This window comes from Nothobranchius furzeri, chromosome 9 (assembly GCF_043380555.1).
Source record: "Nothobranchius furzeri strain GRZ-AD chromosome 9, NfurGRZ-RIMD1, whole genome shotgun sequence".
NCBI lineage: Eukaryota > Metazoa > Chordata > Actinopteri > Cyprinodontiformes > Nothobranchiidae > Nothobranchius > Nothobranchius furzeri.
The window spans coordinates 41,924,652-41,949,153 of NC_091749.1; the positions used below are offsets into that span (position 1 = coordinate 41,924,652).

General features: G+C 41.2%; 1 protein-coding gene across 2 annotated transcripts; it reads left to right on the forward strand.

Annotated features, from left to right (window-relative positions):
* The first annotated feature begins 1,260 nt into the window (after positions 1-1,260).
* Positions 1,261-23,251, forward strand: tmod2 (tropomodulin 2). 2 transcript variants are annotated; one of them, XM_015953911.3, is made up of 10 exons: positions 1,261-1,392; positions 10,357-10,563; positions 11,882-12,038; positions 19,003-19,125; positions 19,370-19,444; positions 19,520-19,650; positions 19,734-19,841; positions 19,954-20,097; positions 21,812-21,956; positions 22,511-23,251. In XM_015953911.3, exons 2-10 carry the CDS (start codon positions 10,438-10,440, stop codon positions 22,540-22,542), a joined length of 1,041 nt encoding a protein of 346 aa, XP_015809397.1. In that variant the 5' UTR covers positions 1,261-1,392; positions 10,357-10,437; the 3' UTR covers positions 22,543-23,251. The 2 variants fall into 2 exon arrangements, with proteins under 2 accessions (XP_015809397.1, XP_054588317.1); XM_054732342.2 differs by lacking the exon at positions 22,511-23,251 and adding an exon at positions 22,120-22,414.
* Positions 23,252-24,502: the final 1,251 nt, after the last annotated feature.

The following is a 24,502-nucleotide window of genomic DNA, read 5'->3' on the forward strand; positions in this document are numbered from 1 at the left end:
ATTGACTCTCAGATGCTTAAAGAGGAAGTCACCCCTAACAAAATCTTACACCACTCCCACCTCCTGTTTGAAAAATGCAACAAATGCTGTTGCCTGTCAGACCAAGAGGGCGGAGCTGCTAACAAATATTCACAAATACAGGTCCACAATGCCATTTTGACATCATATGGTACCAGCTAACATCAAATGATACTTCTTAGCCATTAGCAATGACAGATTTAAATTCAAATGCAGTGCAGAGTTTTTACCTGAATATGTCACAACACTGACAGTTTTAGATAGAGTATTTAAATATTAACTAAGATGCACTAAAGTGCCAAATTATTGACTACACATGTATTCAGCACGACCAGACACTCATTTATATAGTTTATCAGCAAAAAAAAGTTGATTTGGGGGTGACTTGCTCTTTAACAATCTCGTGATTACAATAATTACAATCTTTTTTATCAAGCAGCTACGGATATATATATATATATATATATATATATATATATATATATATATATATATATATATATATATATATATATCACTTGGCACAAAAAGGCAGAGCCCTCTATACCCTCACACCAGATCCTCCTTGAATGTATTTTTGAGTGCAAAGAGAAAATCCCAGAGGTCAAGTAATCAGCTGATAATTTTACATGACAGATGAAGCAATAAACGTGTAATAGAATGCAGATTGAAACATCCTCCAAGTAGAATAAATTAACCTTAATTTGAAATGTTAGATTATACTAAGTAGATATTTAATTTACTTCCTGCTTTTTCATTTAAATCACCATGTTAAAATTCATGGCACAAGTATAGTTTATAGTTTTTAAAACAATACCTAAGATGCTGTAGTTATCAGAATCGAAAACAAAATAAGATTATTTTACAGAAAAATCAAAACTTAAGAGTTGTAGCCATACTGTGGAAGCCCATTCCTGCCACTCAGACATAAACAATTATTATGTCATAATTATGACTTGGCTATCTCATAATTATGAGATAGCTAAGTGATAATAATGAGATCATTATTATGAGATAGCTAAGTCATAATTGTGAGATAATAATTTTTTTATCTGAGTGGCGGGAATGGGCTTCCATACTATTCTTATCCTTCAATACTTGCTCAAAATTATTTTATTTCACCCTTTTTTTTTTTTACTGTTGAGCTCATGGGGCGGGATAAGTCGTTCCATTGGTCTACAGTTGGCACACTATCATCTTATTGGTCCACTCAAACGTCACTCACAGACCTCTTAGTGCTCTCTTCCTGTGTTACCGCCCTTGCTTGCTAGGGAGTGGACTGACAAGCCCAGTTCAGAAGCAGGCGCAGCTGCATTCACTTGGAATTCTGCTGCTATTCGGAGTTTTTTCCTTGAGAGGTCTCTTTACCCTCAGGTAAGAAAACTAGTAGACATGTGCGGGTTTCAGACGCCATATTAATTGTGTTTAGTATAACCCGATGTCACAGGTTTCCTTAGCTTTCTGGTCTAGCCTAGTGGCTAGCGACTTGAGTCATCTGCAAAAGGTTAGCGTGTTAGCCTCTGCCTCTCATCCACAATGAACCGCATATAATAACATGTAGCTAAGTTAACAGTGAAATGGTGCCGTAAACGGCCACGTCCGCCTGTAACAATTACACAATGAAAACCTGCACGCTTTGCATCATGGCGGTGATAATCGCTATCAACATGTTGCCAGTTTCAAGTCATAAGCATGATGTCAATAACGAGTTAGCTAGCTAACGCCTTCCGATGGACTGCCGTACCCTCAGAAGATGATGACATTGACAACGAAGGGAACGCGAACGTAATACTGCTAATCTGCCCCTATAACTCTTTCTGAGATAGTTAATGATAATAATAACTGTGGTTTATCGTTCAGTAATCTGAAATTATTTGAGTCCTGTTGATTGCATCTTACGTGAAGTGATTTTATCTGCTGCCCATCCCCGTGAGTCAGTCATTACGCTTTAAAGAGTTCCATCTATTTGCCTTTGAGGAAGGTTTCGGTTATTTTAAGAGATAATCTTGGTATGAACGAATAGAAAATGGTACGGTTTCAGGAGCTTAGTGAAGTACAAGGACAGTCTAGCTTTGTCAGCCAGTGTGACACACTCCTGCATTATTGTGTGTGTTCACAGAAGACAGTTTGACCTGCAGGGCTCAGTTGTGGATGATGGGTGTGGTTCAAGTCTTAAGAAAACCCAGAAGCACAGCGGCTTCACTGTAGTCAGATGCTGTTGTTATGGTTGCTGCAGACTGTTTTTGGTGATACTTTTACTGCAGATAAACAAATAAGACATTGATTTCGCCACATACCTCACTGAAGGGTGAAACCTGGCAGTGAGCCAGAAAAGTAAATAGTGACTTTAGTTTTAGTGACCTGAAAGTTACAAGCTTTCTTAAACCTGCATTATTCATGCTGGACACTCCTTGAAGTCTGTCTCAACTAAATCGTAAAATAGTGTGTGGCTGTGCAGCTACAGGGAAATAAACAAATCATGTGTGTTTGTTGAATGAACGCCTCACTTCCTGTCTGGCCTCAGTCAAGTTGGTACAAGACTTGGAGGGACACGGTTGTTACTGTCTGTGACTAATGTAAAAGCTGTTGTTGGAAAGATTGATAAGTTACAATTCAAACGTGTTCATTTTATCTGTGTCTCAGATATGTTTTTGAGCTGCTATTTTAGTTTCCTCCCATCTGTTTTCTATAATTTCTACAAACTCCGGGGACACAAAGCCACCGGAGAGAAAAGAAATGAAGTGGTGAGACAAAAACCAGAGAGTAAGACTGGAGGAGAGCAGGAGGGATGAGGATAACATCTCATGGGCAGCATTAGCTGGGTCATTCCAACTACAGTTGTATTTTTGTGTTGTTAAAGAATTGTTCTGCAGTAGCTTAGCTTTCTGTATCACCTAAAGAAGAAAGAAGAAAATATCATTTCTATAGCGCCTCTGAAGCTAAAAATCACGAGGCGCTTCACAAAAACAAAAAAAAAAAGTAAAAATATAAAAAACTTTTAGAAAGTGTTTAAAAGTATATTTAAAATGAGCAACAATAGACAATTGTGATTAAAAAAGTTAAGAAAGAGAGAGAGAGTGAATAGGAAAGAAGGAAATCAGTGGATCCTAAGGAAGGTGGAATAGGTGGGGGGAGCAGAATAAAGAGAGAGTGGTGAAGAAGGTCATACAAAAGCCAGCTTGAACAAGTGAGTCTTCAGCTGCTTTTTGAAGGAGACCACTGAGTCCACTGATCTCAGGCTCAGGGGGAGGGAGTTCCAGAGTCTGGGGGGCCACAGCAGCAAATGATCTGTCACCTTTGGTCTTTAGCCTGGTGCGCTGCACAACCAGTAGGCTTTGATCACTGGACCTCAGGGATCTGCTGGGGGTGTAGGGACTAAGAAGATCACCAATGTAGGATGGTGCTTGTCCATGTAAGGCCCTAGAGACCAGAACCAGGATCTTGAAATGAACCCTGAAGTTGACTGGCAGCCAGTGAAGCTGGAGGAGAAGCGGGGTGATGTGGGTGTGTTTGGAGGACTTGGTCAGAAGCCGAGCACAGGCATTCTGAACCACCTGTAGACAGTTCAGGGAGGCTCTGCTCAGACACGTGAAAAGAGATTTACAGTAGTCTAAGCGTGAGGAGGTGAAGGTGTGGATAACTGTCTCAAGTCCAGAGCGGGACAGAATGGGACTCAGCTTAGCAATGTTCCTGAGATGGAAGAAGGAAGAGCGAACAAGAGAACTGACATGAGAATCCAGGGTGAGAGCTGGGTCAAAGGTCATGCCAAGATTCCTGACGGAAGGTTTGGTGAGAGAAGCAAGTTGACCAAGAGTCTCTCTGATTTTGGGAACCAGCTTGTCTGGGGCACAGATGAGGATCTCAGTCTTATCTTCATTCAGCTGAAGAAAGCTCCCAGCCATCCAGGTTTTGATAGAGTCTAAGCAGGTGTGTAACAGCTGCAGCTCAGACATCTCATGGGGCTTAAAGGAGATGTACAGTTGGATGTCATCTGCATAAAGATGGTAGGAGATTCCTTTGAATGAGCTCAGGATGTGCTGAAGAGGAAGCAGAGGAGGAAGAGCAGAGGCCCCAGCACAGAGCCTTGTGGGACACCATGGGTAAGAGAGGTGGTGGAGGACCTTAACTTGGAGTCGGCCACAGAAAAGGAGCGCTCAGAGAGATAAGAGGAGAACCACTCCAGAGCAGATCCTGATCGGCCTACCCAGTCTGTCAGCCTCTCCAGTAGCAGGTGATGGTCAACAGTGTCAAAAGCTGCAGTCAGGTCCAGCAGGACCAGAACAGAACAGTCCCCTGCATCAATGTGAGTCAGAAGGTCATTAGAGACCCTAAGAAGAGCTGTTTCAGTAGAATGAGCTCTACGAAAACCTGACTGGAAGCTATCATAGATGTTATGTTCATCAAGAGCAGCTGTGAGTTGTTTAGCCACAACCTTTTCCAAGATCTTGGAGATGAACGGAAGTTTAGAGATGAGTCTGAAGCTGCTATGGAGAGAGGGGTCAAGACTCGGTTTTTTAAGAAGCGGGTGGATTACAGCATTCTTAAAGTAAGCAGGGACCTGACCAGAAACCAGAGAAGCATTAATTATAGAGAGCACGCTGGGACCGATGGACTGAAAAGCACTTTTAAACAAAGATGAGGGTAAGATGTCGAGGGGGCATGCAGAGGTCTTCATAGAGTTTACTAGTTTGGTTAACTCAGGCAAAGAAACAGGAGCAAAGCTATCTAGGATGATGGGCCTGGTTGGAGTCGGGAGAAGCAGCGATAAGGCTGAAGGAGAGATGCTAGATCTAACCTTATTGACTTTGTCCTCAAAGAAAGACAGAAAGTTCTCACAGTCTGCAACAGAGTGGATGGAGGCTGTAGGAGTGGCAGGGGAGACAATGCTGCTGATGGTGTTAAACAGCACCTTGGGGTTCCCTTTGCTCTGGGACACCAGGTTGGAGAAAAAGGAAACCCTTGCTTCTCTGACTGCAGAGTTAAAGGATGTCAGAAGATCCTTTAGGTGCAGCAGATGGACGTGGAGATGGGTTTTCTTCCACAAATGCTCAATTTTTCTGCATTGGCTCTTCAGGCTGCAAAGGCTGTCATTAAACCAGGGAGTAGGGTTCACTGCAGGAACTGATCTGGTTCTGACAGGACAGATGTTGTCCAGAGTGGAGAGGCAGTGCTCGTTAAACTGAGAAGTTAAGGAATCTGGGTCATTATCAGAAAAACAGGGTGGATCAAAAGCAGCAGAAAAATTGCTAGCTGTGCTCTCATTAAGAAAACGAGAACTAACCATACGGCGAGCAGGAGGTGGGGACGCAGAAACTGACAAGTTAAAGAAAATGCAATGTTGATCTGAAATATAAACGTCCTCAGAACAAACACTGTCAGCATTTAGACTCAGGGTAAAAACAAGGTCCAGAGTGTGTCCCCTGGTGTTTGTGGGGCCAGAAACATGCTGGGTAAAGCCGAAGGAGTCCATAAGGCTGGAGAAATTCATGGCAAAGTGATCGGAGGGATCATCAACGTGGATGTTAAAGTCACCAACAATCACCAGTCTGGACAGCTTCACAGTGGAGGATAGAAAGTCACTAAACTCCTGAAGGAAAGAACTGTTTGGACCAGGTGGACGATAGACCACAGCACAGTAGAAGGGGTCCTTACGCCCGACTTTAATCAGCTGCAGTTCAAAGGAAGCAAAGTGACCAGAGGTTGTAGAGCTACATGGAAGATGGTCTCTGAAAACAACAGCTAGGCCTCCACCACAACCAGAACCCCGGGGCTGGCTAAGAAAAGAATAACCACTCGGGCAGAGTTCAATCAGACCAGAATAATCAGATGTTTGCTGCCAAACTTCAGTCAGAAACAGAAAATCAAGGTTTTTAGAGAGAATTAGATCATTGAGCTGGAGGGACTTATTGTTAACAGAGCGGGTATTAAATAAAGCCATGCTGAGTGAGGTGGAGGAATCAGAAACTACAGAAACAGCTGGAGTTAGTGGACGTAAATTAGCAGGGTTAGATCCACGGTGTTTATAAAAACCACTTATGGAGGGAACAGGAGGAGAAACCACTGAGGATGGAGGATAAACCGACCTTAAAAAACTTGGACGGATGAACCGCGCTGCAATGCGGCCTGGCGGGAATGCGGAAGTGGCGCTCAGGTCACCAAACAAAGGACAAGAAGCTAGAAGATCACGCCGATGTTTACTAGATAAACCACGCTTTAAGAGAAGTCTTATTCTCACCTGGATTCCTGCTCGTTTACCTCTTTTCCTCCGACGTTTTCCCGGGACCGGACAAACATCGCTGGAGGCGTTGTGGTAGGAATCATCGTTTGGCTCCGGGCCAGCGTGCCGCTCAGGTAAACAAACAGGAAGGTACATCCTCGGTGCATCTTGGGTGATCATGAACGAACGGAAGGACAAAAGAGTCTGGCGATCATAGGAGATGGTAGGAGGGACACTACTGAAGAGGATCGCAGACAGGAGCAAGGTGGAAAAGAGGAGGTTAGTGGAGAAAAGTTTGAAAAAGTGGCCGGTGACTGCGGCTAAGCCAAGCACAGGCGCCATCTTGTTGCTGACCGGAAGCGGAAGTGCAAGCAAATGGCTTGTATTCCTCTATGAAAATGTAAAAATGATAATTAGTTTGTTTTTACTGACAAGGATCAGAAACACTTATAACAGAGAAATCTGATTCTATCACATAATTTCATGTTTTTGAGTCTGCAGAGGAACAAAACCACTAAAATGTGTAACTCTTCAAATAAAGTTAAGTTGTGTTTGTGGGACTAGTCCGTGAGAAATAGCTTAAGGTGAGCATTAAGTGCACATTTGCCGTATAATTGGCTTGGAGCCATCTGTTGTTGAAGGATTAGCTGAGAGGAGAGGGAGAAAGGAATCAATCAGGTTGGGTTAATGTATCGTCTCAGTGTCTCCACCTCAGCCGGAGTCCAGGCACTGGCATCGTTATCCCTGTCTGCATGCTTCATTACTCTAGTGTCTTAAAGTGCTGCACCTGACTTAAGACAGTGGCTGTTGGAAGATGGGAGTCATGTATCAGTGAAACTGAGCAAGAGAGAACATGGGGCAGTATGTAAATGCTGTTCATTTGAATTAGTAATTGCATATGTAAAAGTGAAGAATTTAGATTTGCCTGTTTCAGGCACTTCCTAAATAGCCTCAGTTAGAACAAATCAGGTCTAGATCTGTCCGGCTAATCAGTCAGCGGTGGGTTTGTTGGGTCAGTTCAGTCCGAAGCAGATTGTCGGGAGAGGAGGTCTGAAAAAAATGTTGTTTGAAAACAGAAAACACACAGGGTACACAGATGTGAACATAATATACCCTAATGGCGTTCTCACGCCTGGGTCCGCACAGACCCAGGCATGAGAACGCCATTAATGAATCTACCCATGCCACAAAACTGTGGTTTCTGGCCAGCAGAGGGCTACAGCATGCTGTCCATTGTAAAGTTGGTAAAGTTTCTACCTACAAGACCACTGAAACCACTTTAAAAGCATTAGCTTAAGTGCCAAAAACTCTTTATAGTGTTGTTTTAATGTTTTGATGTATGGTGTAATTTCCTGTCGTGTTTGTAAACATTCCAATATATTAGGGGTACAACGGATCATCATTGATCGGTGATCTGCTTGAATCTCTCTGTGGTTTGGAGCGGGCATGGTCTGTGGATTGGTCACATGGAGGGCTGAGGTGCCACCTGTTCAGTCCAAACAAGTAAAGCACAGCGGTGGTCATGTCAGAGGCGGAGATGAGCTTGAAAGAAACCACCTGTATTGTTTAAGGCATGTATGGGAGTGTTTTGGCTTCCCTGTGAAAGACAATGATGATACAAAATGCAAAAATGAACACACACATGCACATGCCTCCAGTTTGACGGCGCAGTGCAGCACATACGTACCACCTATCGCTGTGGGGGGTGCACGCTAAATGCCTCGGACAATTATTACATTAACATGATGGACCTGTAAATATCGTTGGGGACAAATATGTAAGAGAGGAGGAAAGAAAAATAAACAGCAATTCAGAAAGATGAGGAAATTTGTGAAAGCAGGACACGGAGAGTGAACGTGTCTATATAGGGCAAGTCATTTTAACATTTAATCAGCAATCGGACCTCTCTATAATTCCTATTTTCATAGCAAGTTGCAAATTGAACAGAAAAATGTCGCACTAAGTGTTCTACAAAAAAATAAATAAAAAACAAAGCTATTTGTCTTTTCTTTTTCTTTCTGTTGATCCGAAAAATGATCCAATCTTTGACAGAAAACCACGATCCGATCCGAACTGTGAGTGTCAGTTAAATAATAGCAATACATTTGGGACCCATTTAGAACCTATGTCTTCAGCACTAATGGACCCAACTCCCAAAAGTTCCTTCATGTGGATTATATGTTGTAAATAAGTTCAGTATTTCTTCCTATTACATATTATTTCTGTCTTCATATTAGACTACATCAGATTAAACTTTTCATATATGATAACTAAACAATAATATAAAAATCTAATTCTGGCATTGTTCCCTAAAGACAGATGACTGCTCATATATCTGTCATGCATAGTCATTGTCATGATGCAGGAGTTGTTTTAAGCCTGAAAGTACTTTCCTAAGGTAAAACAATGTGTTTGATTTATCTTATTTCATTTGAACCATTTTACCATCACTGAAGGTTGTTTTGGGCGTTATTAGCTCGGCTTCTGTCGGATCTGCTAATTTCCTTTCTCTCTGACAGAAGTGATGATATCCTGTATAACATGCTCTTAATTCTTTTGCCTCTAACCTGATTTAGCTCCAGGACAAATTTTTGATTTTGATCATCGGGGCTGTCAATAACTCAAAAAAACTATCGATATGCAAAAAAGGGCAAATAAAACCTTCAATAAAACCTTTTCTTTCATTTTTCCATTATAGCCTGTCACGTAGCTTAATACTAGAGTCATTACTTACTCCCAGGTTCCAACCAATCATAAACACCGACCTGGGCATGCTCCATCGCCAAGCCCTCCCCTCTCAAACCTAAACAGAGAGCATGTGACTTAAAGGAGATGAGGCAGCAAGAGGTGGAATGAATAGTCCCGTAAAATGGTTGCAGTAGTTCACCAGCATGGCAATATTTCAATCGTACAAAAACAATAGTTTGCTAAATTTGAAGAGAATAAAAAAAAAACAATCTGGTAACACAACCAACTTGTTTTTCATAAAGTAATGACATAAAATGGCCATGATGACTACACTTAAAGTATATATTCTACATATATTTTATAGTTATCACTAATTATTGATATTTATTCATATAAATTGTTTTACCAACATGCTTTTTTTTCTCTAGCATTCAGCCATATTGGTCACTATTTATATCCTATAATAAAGATTAGGATGATCAACATTTGAGCTCCGCTTCATGTGCTGGTAATCAGCTTCCCTTGTTTTCACTCTAATCAGATAAAAATGAGTGTAGATGACAAATTCAGGAGGTGATGGGGGAAATAAACGCCGGACAAAGGCTGGATTGAGACGGTGCAAGACACAAACATCATCCGACTCCTGAAACATTTCTCTGGAGTGGAGAATTTGGAGAAACGGGCACTTAGTGTTGGAGGAATGCTCTCCAAAATCACAGGGTTGAGCATTTTTCCTCTGCTGTCATTTTTGTTTTCATCTAATTTACTTTATTTTTATAGTAAATGTAAATAATCAAACAATAGTAGCAGCAGTCAGACTGATTATCTGATGCAAATACTGTACAAATAGTTTTGTGAGAACTTTTTTCTTTCTCTCATCTCAACAGGTGATTGCTATCAAAGACTAGATGTTTTGGTTTATATATGTGTGCATGCGTGGTAAAGAAAGGCCATCTGTGTCATTCTGCAGGCAGAGTGGACAAAGACAGTTCTTGGAAGGCTCACGTCGTTTTGTGTTTGACAGAACAACTCTAGCTCACTCGTTATCTGATGTTTATTTAACGTGAACTAGCCTGCGTGCAAGTCCTCGCACCAAAAAGAAAAGGTTCACATGATGTTTAATATTCAGTTAAAAGCTTCTGCTGTTTCTTCTTGGATGGTGATGTTTTATAAATGTATGAATCACTGGAGAACATGAAGAGTTGTTTACCCTTAAAGGAGGAGTCGGAGGATTTGTTGGAGCCTGAGAAAGTTCATCCTTTGTTCCAGTTGTGTGTGTTGCATCACTGCAAAGCTGTTCTGCAGCCCAGCTGTGTTTGACTATTGTTTCACATGGATGAGATAAAAGCTGTTTACCTCTGTGTCGTTAGATTTTACTGAAGGATTTTTCTGTGCAGTTCGATGTCTTAATGTATTCCTTATTTTGTCCTCAGGCGTCCCCCTGACCTGGAGCAGAAGCAGGACCAGTGTGGCTTCAGTTTACTGTTAGTGTTGCCTAGGAAGCTATAGCCACCATGGCGTTGTCGTACAAGAAGGATCTGGGCAAATACAAGGATATCGATGAAGATGAAATCCTCAAAAATCTGTCAGCGGAGGAGCTCAAACAGCTGGAGTCGGCGCTCGCAGAGATGGATCCTGAGGTCAGAGTTTAGGGAGGGTTGGAGGAGCTCCAAGGCTCCTCAACAGGGAGAAGTTCTTGCACCATGAGGATTTATTTAACCCTCCCACTGTCCTAATGGATGTAACCCTGTGAGGAAAGTGTACCATTGAGCAGAGTTGATGGTTTATCCCTTGAGGTCCAAGTGGCAGGGGTGAGGAGTGAGCACCACCTCACCCCTGCCACATGGACCTCAAGGGATAAACCATCAATCCTGCTCAATGGTACACTTTTCTCGCAGGGTCACCCACAAAGACAGTGGGAGGGTTAAAATGACTAACTTAGTAAACGGTTGTTTATCCAATGTGCTTATAAATGAAATGCATGGTTTGCAAACTTTGGTTCCTTCTTTAACTAAAAGACACAACTACAGATGGTAACATGAGCTGAACATCGTGACGTTAAGTCATAATAAAACCTACATCCTTCCCAAAGCATTGTAACTTTTCACACAGATTTTTTTTTAATAACGATGAAAACTTGAACTCTAAAACCATCAGAGTTGAGGAAACAACTTGGATGCAGCAGCTCCTTATGAGTTTCAGAGAGTTTTTATGCTTTTTCATGAGAACTGAAAGAATGGAAAACCCCTTAAAACTGTTAGAAATGTGTTTTAAAGTTTATCTTAACTTACTGATACAACTGACCACACACAGCCCACAGGAAACGTTCTGCAGCAGAGGGAAATGTTTGGTTTTCATGGAGATAAAAAGAATAAAATGACAAGCCTACAGTAATAAATAAAGTTGGTTTCAGGAGCCGCAGGGTGACCTGACAAACACGTTTAGGTTTACACACATCCTCATTCCTTGTTGCCAGGTTTTTCATCTGTGACAAAAAATTTTCATTTTGTGTTTTAAAATGTTTCCCATTTCAGCTGAAAATCCAGTTAAACTGGCTCTAATGATCATTTTTCTTCCTGTTATGTTGACTGTCAAACTCTCACACACTTAAGGTCACACACAAGCCAAAACAGCCAGGAAATATTGTTTTTCAGTCGGACAGGTTTGGCAACATGGCAGTGTCAAGATTAGAATAGCAACTCTTTTAAAAACCATAAACATGCTTTTTTAACAGAAAACTGACTTTTATTTTCTAGAGAATTTTTTCAGAGATTCTCTGTGTTGCCAAACTGAACAGGAGTCTAGCTTTATCAACATTTTCTCTTTATTTTTACTTTCATGTGTGAACAGTTTCCCAAAGTGTTGCCAAAACAGTTTATTTTAATCATGAAAGCATTTACTGAGTAAAAATGTGGTCATGACAGCAAAGTTGAACTATCTTCCATCTTTTTACCTCAGAATGCCCTCCTTCCAGCCGGTTTACGACAGAAAGATCAGACCAGTAAGGAGTCTACCGGACCGTTCAACAGGGATCGTCTGCTCAAATACTTGGAGAAGGAAGCTATGGAGTATAAGGACAGAGAGGATATTGTGCCGTTCACAGGAGAGAAAAAAGGTGTGTCTGTTTGTCTTTATTGTCTCCAAAGGGAACGGAAAGAGTTCCTCGCTTCATGATGCATGTTGGGATGAGAGCATGATCTTGTGAGAAAGGAGCTTGTGTTACCTGCGGTTTATGATCATTGTTGCCCGGTTTTTATTTATTTAGTCAATTAGAAAATTGACTAGATGGAAAATTGAATAGAGAGACAGGAAGACTGTCACATGAAGGAACTGAATCACGCTGTCAGAGAATGTGGAAAACAACACGGATGAGTGGACTGGAGTGGGATACTGACCCGATGTACAACCTCTGCTCACACTCGTTCACATTTTACAAATCCAGCTGAGCTCCTGAGAGCTGTTTCTGAGGCTCGGTGTAAGATCTTCTAATTAACTGGCTGGTGTTGTGCCAAATTCTGATCCCCTGCAGAATTCAGCCCCCTTTTTTTGGCCCATTTAGAAACGTGAGCCAGTTATGGATTTTTCATAAACCTTCAGCTATTTGTTCCACCTAGCTGGCTGTGACCCCTCCTTTCCACTGCACGCGAGAGTGTCGTAAAACAGCCGCGAAACGTACTATGCAGCGATTAGCCGCCATCATAGTGGATGAGTTCCTTTCCACTGGCAGCTGTGATGTTTTGGATACGTCCCAGAAGAAAGGGCATGCTGTCATTAAGATTTAAATCTATTTCTGACGCGCTACGCTTCCAAAACACGTCAAACTCCACAGTTTAGATCGAGCCAGACAGGAAGTCCAACACAAAAGCAGTGTAGAACATCTGGAAACTTTCATAATAAAGCTCACATGCAGTACGTCATTTCCTGTGACTGTAACCGATGTAAACAGAGCATAAAATAACCCACAGACATTTTTTCTTGCATGCAGTTGTCTCTCTTATTATTGTGCGTGGATTTGTGGAATCACGAGTAGTGTTGCAATTCTCTCGTGATTTCGTGATGTCATGGGATCAGCGGTGTGGAATGCTTTCGCCCCCGTTTCGCATCGGAATTGCTCTCGGTTAGGAACGAGCTCGCGGGTGGAATGCCGCTATTGCGTTACGCGACTGCTTTCACGGCCAGTGGAAAGCCGGGGTTACTGAGCCTTGGGCATTTATTTATTTATTTCAGCATTTTGGGTGAGTGAAAGTATTTATTGGGTAAAACTTGTGATCCAGAATTCTGTAGCATCATGGAAACGGGACCCTCACGTCAAGTATGGACAACAAAAACCATCAGCACCCAAAATGTAGCATGGCGTGATGTTAACTTTGCTTTTTACCAGACTAGTACTTGGAACAATAATAGTTACCAAAACCATCAACATTTACAGGGAGTTTCAATCAAAACTGTGACAAATGAGAGAAATTAAAACAAGTGCATCGTTTATTTGAAATAACTGTTAAAGTCTATTGGATCCAATTTTACTTGATGGTTTTTAGTGAAGCTGCAACAGAAACTTGCCTTCAATAATAAGATGCAGGATCTTCTTTAGTTGTATCACCCAGGGTATCCGCGGGTCCTTAAAAAGTCTTAAATTAGCTTTCCCAAATTTAAGGTCTTAAAAATCCTAAAAAATGACTAATAATCCTTAAATACAGCTTTCAAAGGTCTTAAATTACCAAAGACCTAATAAACAAGATTCCTTTATTTCTATAAAATTTTCCTGAATTTCTAGTTAGTGTTCAGCTTTTTCTGTGTACGATGTTGGCGTAAGCAGAATCGTACACATTCAGTTGGTTGTGAAAGGGGGCTTTTTAGATGAGGACATTAGCTGGTTAGGCTAGTGGGAGCTTGTGCCATGGGGAAGTGCAAGTTTAATGGTAACTGGATGGCTAATCCTTGCGACATAGGTTAGCACCGGTTCCAGGCAATAGCTGGAAATTATAGCTTAAATTTAATTTAAAAAATAGCTTAAATTTGGTCAAAGAGGCCTTAAAAAAGGTCTTAAAAAGTCTTAAATTTGGCTCCCGTAAACCTGCAGATACCCTGATCACACGTCAGTACTTTAATAGCCCTAGAGATTTGGATTCTTGTTGTGTGTGAATCAGCAGTACACACAGCCGTGTTTACTGCTCTGTGCCTTTGCAGGTACCATAACACACATCTGCTCTTACGCAACACACAGAAGGGAGGAGTGGAGTAGGTGGTGAGGGGTCAAAAGAGGAAGAGAGTTTAGTATTTTAATATCTTGAAGCTGTTTTTTATTGATTGTTGTATAATGCGCCTTACACACATACCAATTTATTTATAAAGCACCGTTTAAAAATAGCATGGCAGCAAATCAAGGGGCTGCACAAAAAGAGCCAGAGGCTCTGATACACCAGCAGAAACATAGCAGAAAACTGTGGAATTAACTAAAATGCATAAAAGGCATAGCATAAATAATTAGACATAAAAAGGTCATACTAAAATAACAGAATAAGAGAACAAGTAAAAGCTCTAACTAAAGTAACTATGGAAGGAAGTGATAAAAACCAGTTAAAAGACAATTAAAAACCAAAAGAGGTGTAACAAAGTGAGCTACTAAGTCATAAAAACTAATGCCAGCTCTTGATTGATCCTTTGATGATGAGAGTAGCTAACCTGCTGGTAGACTCGTGTAACGTTGAGTGATAGAAATCTGAAACCATCACTTGAACCACTTTACAAGTCTAAACTGTAGAAGTCTCTTTTATGGACAGAAACGCATGAATTGTGGTTAAATGTGGATTCTGATTCAAGACAAAGACAAAAGTGAAAACCCCATTAGTTGTCACACACACTGGTGTGTGTGTGTGTGAAATTTGTTCTCCACATTGACCTATCCACTGGGGGATGCAGTGGGCTGCAGACACAACCGCGCTCCAGAACCATTTGGTGATTTAACCTCCCATTACATCCCCTTAAAGCTGAGTGTCAAATATGGAGGCATTGGATCCCATTTAAAGTCTTTGGTGTGACCTGACCATGGATTTAAACCCACAATCTCCCAGTTTCATAGCAGACACTCATACCACTAGGCCACTGAGCTGGGTTATGCTCTTTGTTTATTTACTGACTTAGTTTCTCTTAGAAATGGTTCCACCGATTGTCAATTTGAACAAATTTCAGCTAGAACATGAATATATTTCATTTTTGAGTGGCGGATCATCAGCGATGGTCAGCTTTGTCGTACAGGTTCACCTCCAATGCCCATGTGATCCTGCTTTTCTTAACAGCTTTACAATAAAACCCAGAGGTGTGTAACACCAGATCCTTGTAGCTGCTTTTATTGTCTTTAGTTGTGTTTTTTTATAACCACAGCAAGCTTTTTCTGATAAGGTTATTATAATGTTATGCAATGCAAAGAAACGTTAGCTCTGTCGAGACATTTACAAATTTGTTATACCACATTTAATGTCTTAATCCTAAACAAATGGCAGATTATGTGAGCTGAACTCCTACAAATAAAAGGACAGATGTGTGGATGATTGCTGCTTGGACAGATTAATGAAACCAAATATTGTGAAAAGGTCTTAACTGTTACTGGCTTAGAGTCCAAACATGTATTAATCCCACCCTCATGTGCTTGAGGCTGAAACACAGTCCGTGTTGTTGTTTTTTTGTGTTTCGTTTTTTCCATAATCGGCGATGCAGATCTCAGCCTACAGCCCTTTTCAGTACAAGAGTTTTTGTTTTGCTCGTTCTTTTCAGACGTGTCTTGCTGTGGACAAGTCTTACCTGTATAAAATATATATTCAGTATTTTAAAAATACTTTTAAACTAGTTAAATGTTCTGTATGACATTCTAAGTGCTTAACATAACATGTTTATTCTCTTTAAAGACCGATCCAGCGTGGCAGAACCAGGTTGGGTTGTAGTTTTACCATAAAAACTTTAAACAGCCTCACCTTAAGATGTACTCACCCTGTTCTAGCATGTTCCTTGGTAAGCGTGATCTCGCTCAGATAAACTTCTATGGCTGCACAGTAGGGAAAAACAAAACAAAACAGGACTAACTACATTGTTTAGTAAGTTTTGTTCCAACAGGAAGGAATTTCCTCTCAGATCTCTAGAGATCCATAAGCTACTCCCTAACCGCAGAGGAAATAGTTGACATCTTCGCCGAGATAACCTCACCGTGTGCGTGTGCGTGTGTGTGTGTGTGTGTGTGTGTGTGTGTGTGTGTGTGTGTGTGTGTGTGTAAAGGAAAAAAAAACATGGCTCTCGATGACAGCATGGAAAGCTTAAATCAGAGAGGTGGTGGTTCTGTGGAATGCAGCAGATTCTCCTCCCCTTGTTGTACTCACCCCCTGGTGATAAATGACGTGGTTTGGAGTGTCTGGGTCTCTTGTTTCAGTAATGTGCGTACTGTCGGTGGAAAACAACATGCTTAAATTCCATGGCAACCACTTAAGCCCCTTTAACTATTTAATTTAACCATATCAGGTCAGTATTTATTGTGGCTCTGTTTATTGGTTTTGACGCCCCTCGGGGTGCGTTGGTGGCGTTTTAATGAATAGTCCTTTTTGCTGGTTATTTGGAGTTGGAGGCATACCACAGAGCCTCGTAGACGATCAAGTTCGATAGTTTTTGTTTCTTTGATCCGTTAGGAGTGAACAAACCAGTTCTTGGCCAAAGTCATGTTTAAAAAGAAAAATAAGGTCAAGACCAAAATGTGTAACTACTTTCTTTACCTACATCATTTTTATGTTAGTTCAAGTTGTTTCAAATGAACATTTATGCTACCCTAGGTTTTGCATTAAAAGTTTATTTACACCATGTATATAATGTGCTGAGACTAGCCGTTAGCAAATCAACCCTGTGATGCACAAACGGTTTCTCCAGAGTTTTTTTCAGGAAGATTTACAACATGTAAGGTAGTAATCATTCACTTTAATGTGGAAATCCTCTTAAAATGGCTGAAAAATCCCTTTAAGCAGCTAATTCTCAGGGTTTACCAACTGTGGTATGATAGTCCATGTTTGTACCTAAAAGAAACCTAGTTAATAAAATTCCCAGGGCTTCAGCATAGTCTCCCTGTCCATGAACCACCTGGGACCTTTTGGGTGTGCCGGTTCGTTTGTTTGTGCCGACTGCACCCAGAGGCCCTTTTTTATCACAATATTTATAACAGCTGTGTTTTTGGTACACTAAGTTTAGGGCTGCACATGGTCACCCACAGAGAACGCTGGCTGTATTACCAACAAAAGGCCCATCCAACGTTCCCCATGATGCTGTAGAAATCATGAAGCTTTAAAGGAACTGTAAAAATGTAGTTTTAGTCTTTTCATGTGTTGTTAGCAGAGTTATTTGTGATGCTCCTACTTTTGTAATGTTTGTGGAAAGAGTTTTCTATAGAGCTAAAAGGTTTAGAGATGGTGTACGGTTTAAAATGTTTGAGATTATCTGCTCTTGGAGCCGTAGAAGAGCTGGTTGATTTTCTTTACTGAGGTGGCTGAACAGAGAAAGAGTTACTGAGGCTAATTGCTATTTTTAGTTTGTAGGACAACTACTAAAGCTGAATTCAGTTAGAAACGAGGTATTTTTGTAGTGGTACTGCTGACTCAGTGTTTGTGGGCTTTAAGGTCCCTTCTTACATCACAGGTATCTGCTGCTGCCGGGGTGTCTGCCCTGACGCTGCTGTTAGACACTGCTCTGTTTACTGTATGGATCTATCTTTGTCTTTTTTATGTCCGGTGTAGACTTTCTCACTGTGCTGATGTGTCCTTTTGTGGGATCGTTGACAGCCTCTTGGCGTCATTCCTTGTGGCCTCCTCCGGCTCTGGGTGCTGCCTAATGACTATTTACTGTTCACTGGCTTTCAGGAAGTGCCAGAGCCCCCCCACTGGGGACCAGTTTAAACAACTTGAGTGACTTGGAAGGAAGTGAAAGAGGGAGGGTGTTTTGGGGTGTGTGTTGGGCAGCAAATGGCACCCATTGTATGGTTTCTGTGTTAGCTTCAAGTCCTTGTTGCCTCAGCATTGCACTCTAGTAATTATTCCATGCCTTCTTTTGTTCTATCCATTTCTTTCCTTTAACAGGTTGCCACGGCAATACTGTAGTTGTCAAGACAGTCGTGGCTGCACAGAGTTCAGCTTGTGTTTGGAGAAAGTTGTGTAAAATAGCAGGAAGCGTGAACATAAGTATGATGGGTGATCTGTGATGTTAGTTACCCGCTGCATATATACTGGTACTGGTTTATATCCTTGTTGGAAATGAAGAGTTGGACTAAGCCAATATGAAACATATTGGAACCGTTCTTTGAGCCTCTATAAAGCATATGAAACACTGTTGGGGCTCAAAATGGCCAAAGAGCCCTGATTCATAATCAAATAAAACCAGTTAATAAAGCCTTACAATGGAAAGACCGGTATGTTGTGCCTTCTCGGCCAGAATATGAATGTTGAATGAGCTTCATGCTGATTGGCTGATTCACCCCGATGGCTCATTGACGCTACCTGAAGCTAAAACTCCAGATAACTCAATAGGCAAGCTCTGATAATCCACTTAGTTGTTTTCATCTTGTAAGAAGGTTTCTGTTTGCAGTATCTTGACCTTTGTTCTGCAGTTGGTATTAACACCACCACCAACGCTTCCATGTTGCTGATGTAGAAGTGGGTTAGGACATTAAAATGTAAGTGGGTGTGTCTCCAATGACATTTTAGCACATCTCTGCTCAGGTTGAGCTGTTTCTCTGTGGACTTTAAAGAATTACTGATTTATATAGGAAACCAGGTCGGAAACGGCACAGACGTTTTGGGATGCTACATTTGACACTTAAAGCTGCCTATATTCAACAACAAAAACAAAGTAAATGTGGTTTTGAATTCTAGAACCCCCGAATCTTTAGTTTGATGCCAAAGGAAAAGCGTCTAAGTTTGAAACTTTTTTTGAACCCAAATATAAATTAAACCTTTTTCAGGTTGTGTGAAGGTTCAATCATTTATTGTCTGTTTAATAGGTAAACATTTATTTTTTGATTGTGGTATGAATGTAATTCCTTCCTTCTCCTTTCACAGGAAAAGTATTTGTTCCTAAGCAGAAGCTGATGGAAACAAGCCAGGAGGAAGCCACAACCCTTGATCCAGAATTAGAGGAAGCACTCTCCAGTGCTACAGACACTGAACTATGTGATCTAGCAGGTAAGCTTGGTAGGACTGATTTAAAAGGAAACTAGTTGAAGCTAAGAAGAACTTCACCCAAGCTCTCCTTGGATGGAATAACAGTCATTTCACGCAGCCTTTTCCATCACTCCATGACGATGGATGATAGAAATCAATGCTGACGGAGAAACATGACACCTCTTGTCTGCGCTGCTCTCCTGATTAGATCTACAGAGCCTACACATCAAGTTACTACTTATTTCTGACCTTCTTTTGTTTGCAGCGATTCTGGGTGTTCACACACTGGTCACCAGTAACCGGACATTTGATGGGACAGGAAGTAAAGAGGGTTACAACAGTGAGTACAATAAGGAGTTTTACTCTTCAAATCCCCCAAAGAATCAACATTGAGACGTGTGTTTGTCTTTTCCAGATGTGATCAAAGGAGAGAAGATGAACCCAGTGTTTGATGAGCCTCCCAACCCTACTAATGTAGAAGAAACTCTGCAGAGGGTGAAAAGCAATGACAGCTCCTTAACAGAAGTGAACCTGAACAACATTAAGGTACACACAAGCACAAGTTTTCTGCACGTGTGTGTGTGATTGCCACCTTTTCGCTGAAGCCAGTGTGTCTGTTGATTCCTCAGAACATTGCCATTCCTACGCTGAAAGACCTTGCCAAAGCTATGGAGAAGAACACACACGTCAAAAAGTTCAGCCTGGCTGCCACACGGAGTAACGACCCGGTCGCCGTGGTGAGATGGAGTGGTTTTTGGGCGTTTTAATAGGTTTGTTGACACATGGAAACTGCCTATTTATGCCTTTTTTTCTTCTTCTTGCGTTTCCTTCCTTCCCCTCTCCTCCCAGGCATTTAGCGACATGCTTCGGGAGAACAAAACATTGCGGAGTTTAAACTTGGAGTCTAACTTTATCACTGGTGCTGGGGTGCAGAGTTTGGTGGATGCTCTGCGAGACAATGACACACTCACAGAAATCAAGATCGACAACCAGGTAAATAAAAAGATGTAGATGTGTGCTCCTTATTTAGTTGTGGGTTGCTGTTGCCCTCGCAGACTTATGGCCTCGACACACGGGAGGCGACAAACGACAGCGATCAGCGAAATTTGTCGCTGTCGCTTTTATTACCTGACACACGGGAGGCGATCCGCGGCAGCGGCCAGCGGCAAAGCCGTCTACGCTTTCTGTTCCATGGCGAAATCGAAACTTCCGTTGTTTTGCTTGGCTGTGTCAGGTTGGAGGAAATTAAGGTTATTTAAGCGGTTCAGAGTTAATAAAGCGGTAGATATGATGTTTCACAAGGTGCTGCTAGAGTTATGTGAAATCTTACTTCTGATTTTACTATAAAACATAATAATAATCAACTTCTCCTCCATGTTTGCTCGGAGATGTACGGAGCATCCTGTCCGCTCATTGGTCAGTGAATGAAACCTCCGTTGATTGGTCCTCGTCCGAGCGACAGCGATGAAAAGTTGAAAATGTTTCAACTTTCTGGGATCGCATCGCTGGGTCGTCCGTGCACGACACGTGCACGAGCACAAAATTTCACACGCACGTTTTTTGCGTTTCGCTTAGTAGGAGGGAGACCCGCGATTATCGCTTTGTCGCGCATGTCTCATTGAAAATGAATGGAGGAGAGCGATGTCGCCTCCCGTGTGTCGAGCCCATTAAGCAAACAAAGACGAGCTTCTTTTACGGAGTTTTGAATTTTTATGCTCGTGATTGCCCCCTCAGGCCATAAGCGTAACGGCAGCTTCAATAGTAGGCTCGTGCACGAGGCGTGCCTGCTGTACGTGCACACTCCTTAACGAAAATAACAGCTGAGACAGTCGTGTGTGTGTGGGGGTGGGGGGACAGGAGAACGTGCAGCTAATTAATTAAATAATTTGGTTCTGTACCTTTCTCTTCAGCACAGCCGACAAAGGTTTAAGATGGGTCAGTCCTCCTGCATGCTCAGATCAACCCACATCTTTTTTATCTGTGAATTCAGCAGCCTGCTCGACCCGAGCAGCTCTCTTTTTCTGTGATTTTAAATAAACACAGGCAATCACAGTAAAAATGCCAGGGCTCATTCTACAGGACCAGGACATTGCAGGAGAATGTATGAAGAAGAAATTTATTATTTCTATACATGTTTTGGCTGTCAAACTTCCATAATGCCCCTTTAAAAAATCAGCAGATTCGTAATAAAGAATTCCTCTGAATCGGGTCTTTGGTTTTTGTGTTTCAGTGGGATGCTTTAAGATGGCAACATTGCAGGATGTGTAAACACAGTCGAGCCCACTTTTAACACCAATTAGTTAAACTGTGGAACGGTGGCTCTGAACCAGCCTCTATACTATAGGATGCGTTTTAATTCATCACAGTCAAACATTGTCGTATCACTCAACTAAAACGACTCAATCAGGGTATAATCTATGTAAAAAAAAAAAATAAATTATCACATCACCCTGAACAGAAACGGATACAGGGTGGATAAATATCTGAGTACTCATTAACTTGTAAAGGTTTTTCCCAGCTGTAGTATCTGTATAATTTATAGTAAGTGGTTATTTTTGGTAGAAAATGTCAGCAAACACAAACCACTAAGAGTCTCCAGCTGAAAGTAAGGAAGTGGAAGTATGATTTGGTCAGAGTTCCTTGTTGCTCCTGCAGAATAAAGTGAAGTTGTAACTGTTGTGTTGACCTCGGTGTTCTTGTTCTTCAGAGGCAGCAGCTGGGGACCTCCGTAGAGATGGAGATAGCTAAAATGTTGGAACAGAACAAAAGCATAGTGAAGTTTGGCTACCACTTCACTCAGCAAGGACCTCGGTCCAGGGCTGCTGCTGCCATCACCAAGAACAACGATCTAGGTAGGATGCACACAGAAATGTTTATTCTCTTTTAAAGGAAACGGTTGAGTTTCTTTATTTCCTGTAATGAGAATGTAAATCAAATTGTTATCAGGGTTTGACTGAACTGTGAATTTCCCACAAGCCATCAGTCTCCAGTAATAAACTCTCCTCTCTCTTGTAGCTCCTCCCCCTGTCAGAGCTGCCATAGCACAGGTCTGGTGCATGGGTGTGCCGAGACGTAGACGATAGCAGACTTGTTTCACAGCGTTTGATCTGAGCATTCACGGCTTTAGCTGTGTTTGAAAATTGCCACCATGTGGTCTTACAGCTTTGAGAGTGATGACATCACACTTGCATCTTGTACATGCTGACACACGCTGTTGAGACCGTTTGAACTCTGATCACACAGCTCCCGACGACTCACTTTGTTTCCTCAGGATAAACTAACAGGAATGTGCGAGGATGAGACTAGCATTCTGCATAGCATGTTTCATTTGGTTCTGTTTGTTTTGTTTTAATGCTGCGAAATCTGTTTACTGACATGTTTTTTTTATTTATGTTTTTCATTCTAGTCCGCAGGAGGCGAGTGGAGGGGGACCTGTAGTGAAGCGGTACAACCTTTTTCCGAGCCAATCCTGCTTTTCATCTCGTGGTGTGGAATGATTTCAGCCAATGCCCTGGTCTCATCTCACTGTGTGCAAATTTTAGTCCTGTGCCAAACTACAGAGCAAGGCGCGCTTAAGCTGAAGATGCATCTGAGAAGAAGGGAAATAACTGGAAATGCCCCCCCACCCCTGTGTCTGTTCTTTTATTTGTTATTAAGTTGTTATTGAAGATGTACATCTTATTAGTTTTTAGACATTTCATTTCAGCTGATCCTATTTTGAGCCTTTATAGTAGCTGTTTAGCCTTTTTAATTTGATTTTCCATTTTATGTAATGATTTGAACTAATCATGATCATCACCAATAACACACCATTAGAACGTAACGCTGAGGAACATCTGGGCTTGCGGTTTGGGTCCAGCTTTGAGTTGGATTGATGTACTAAAGCAGCAGTTTGTTTGATTTTTGAACCATCCTGAAGTTGATGCTCAGATCTAATGACTCGCCTGAAGGAGAGCATGCCCGTTTTACATGAAATGTTTGCAGGAGGGGCCTTGTGAAGGTAGCACTCTCGTGTTGGTGTGTTCCAAAAGGAGCAACTTAAAGCTCGTCTTTCTCTGCAGTCCAGCCGAGACTACAAGCTTGATCACAAAGTCTGCTAAAATACCATCTAAACACCTGTTTAATTCCCTATTTGTATAATATAACCTGTAACTAATGTATTCTATATTATTTTGTTTGTTAAATCTAACTAAAGGTTTTCTTTTGATACGGTTACAACTCTAATGCAAGTTTCTCTGCCTCTAAAAAACAAGCAAACTCATTTTTGATGTTTTTATTACACAAAAGTGGGATTATATTCCAAAAAAGATCTTGTTCCAGTTAGAAAAGGTTTTAATCAGCTGCATGTGCTTTTTGTCTCTGATGCTCAGTTATGCCAAAGACTAACGAGGTGCAGAAATATCAATACTGGACTTTGTTTTCCTTCATAGTGCAGATCTGAGGATATGGAGTCCGTTTGTAAAAATTACAAAGATATTTTTTACAGCCTATTCGTTGCCCCTTTCTTTCTGGCCTTTCACAATAAAATCATCATTTTAGTCCAGTAGATGTGACACTTTCCTCTCAGGTTGCTTATGAAATGCCCCATAGGACTTCATCTCACAGACAGGTTTTAATTCCTTCACTTGCATGCCTATAATGCTTTGATTCTCAGTTTTAGAACGTGTGCATCAAATGAAGTTCTCGGTTACACTAACCTGCTTCAGATGGTCAAAACAGAACTTATTCAGGAGTTACTTGAAGCTTGTACATACTGTTTATAGGAACTATATGCTGGCATGAAGTCGTCACTTGTGAACACCGTGTTTCTGTAAACCAAAACCGTGTTTTCTTTCCTCTTGGCCTCACATTCCTTAAAAATAGATTTACTTTGGGGTTTCATATCTGTGCACTTTTTCCTATCTGCTACTTTCAGGTGAAATATTTTGTTCCTACATTCCTGTTTTTTAATTATTTTCTCTAGATGCTCACTTAAAGGTGGGAAACTTATTTTGTTTTTGTTTTTTTGTTTTTGCTTGGGCTTGTTAGCATTCTGTGGTTCATACTATGTATATTAACTGTAAAATGCCATCTCACATGGAAGTTATGCACACAGATACACACGTGTAAACGCATCACTGCTGAGATTTTGTTTTAAACTTCAAGGTGTTAACACAAAGGAATGTGTATTATAAGAATACCCCACAAGACTGGGAAATGAAAAGCACTGCTTAATATAAAACATCCTCATCAATAAATGTTTATACATATTCCTTGTGTCTTTTTTTCCTAATTCACAAATGTGAATTTTTTGCTTGTTTGTTATTCCGCTAAACAGTTTAGACAATGTGTTTATTATTTTTTATTTCCATATGTATCAACAGAAGACTGATGGTAATAAGTGTGAATTATATGATCC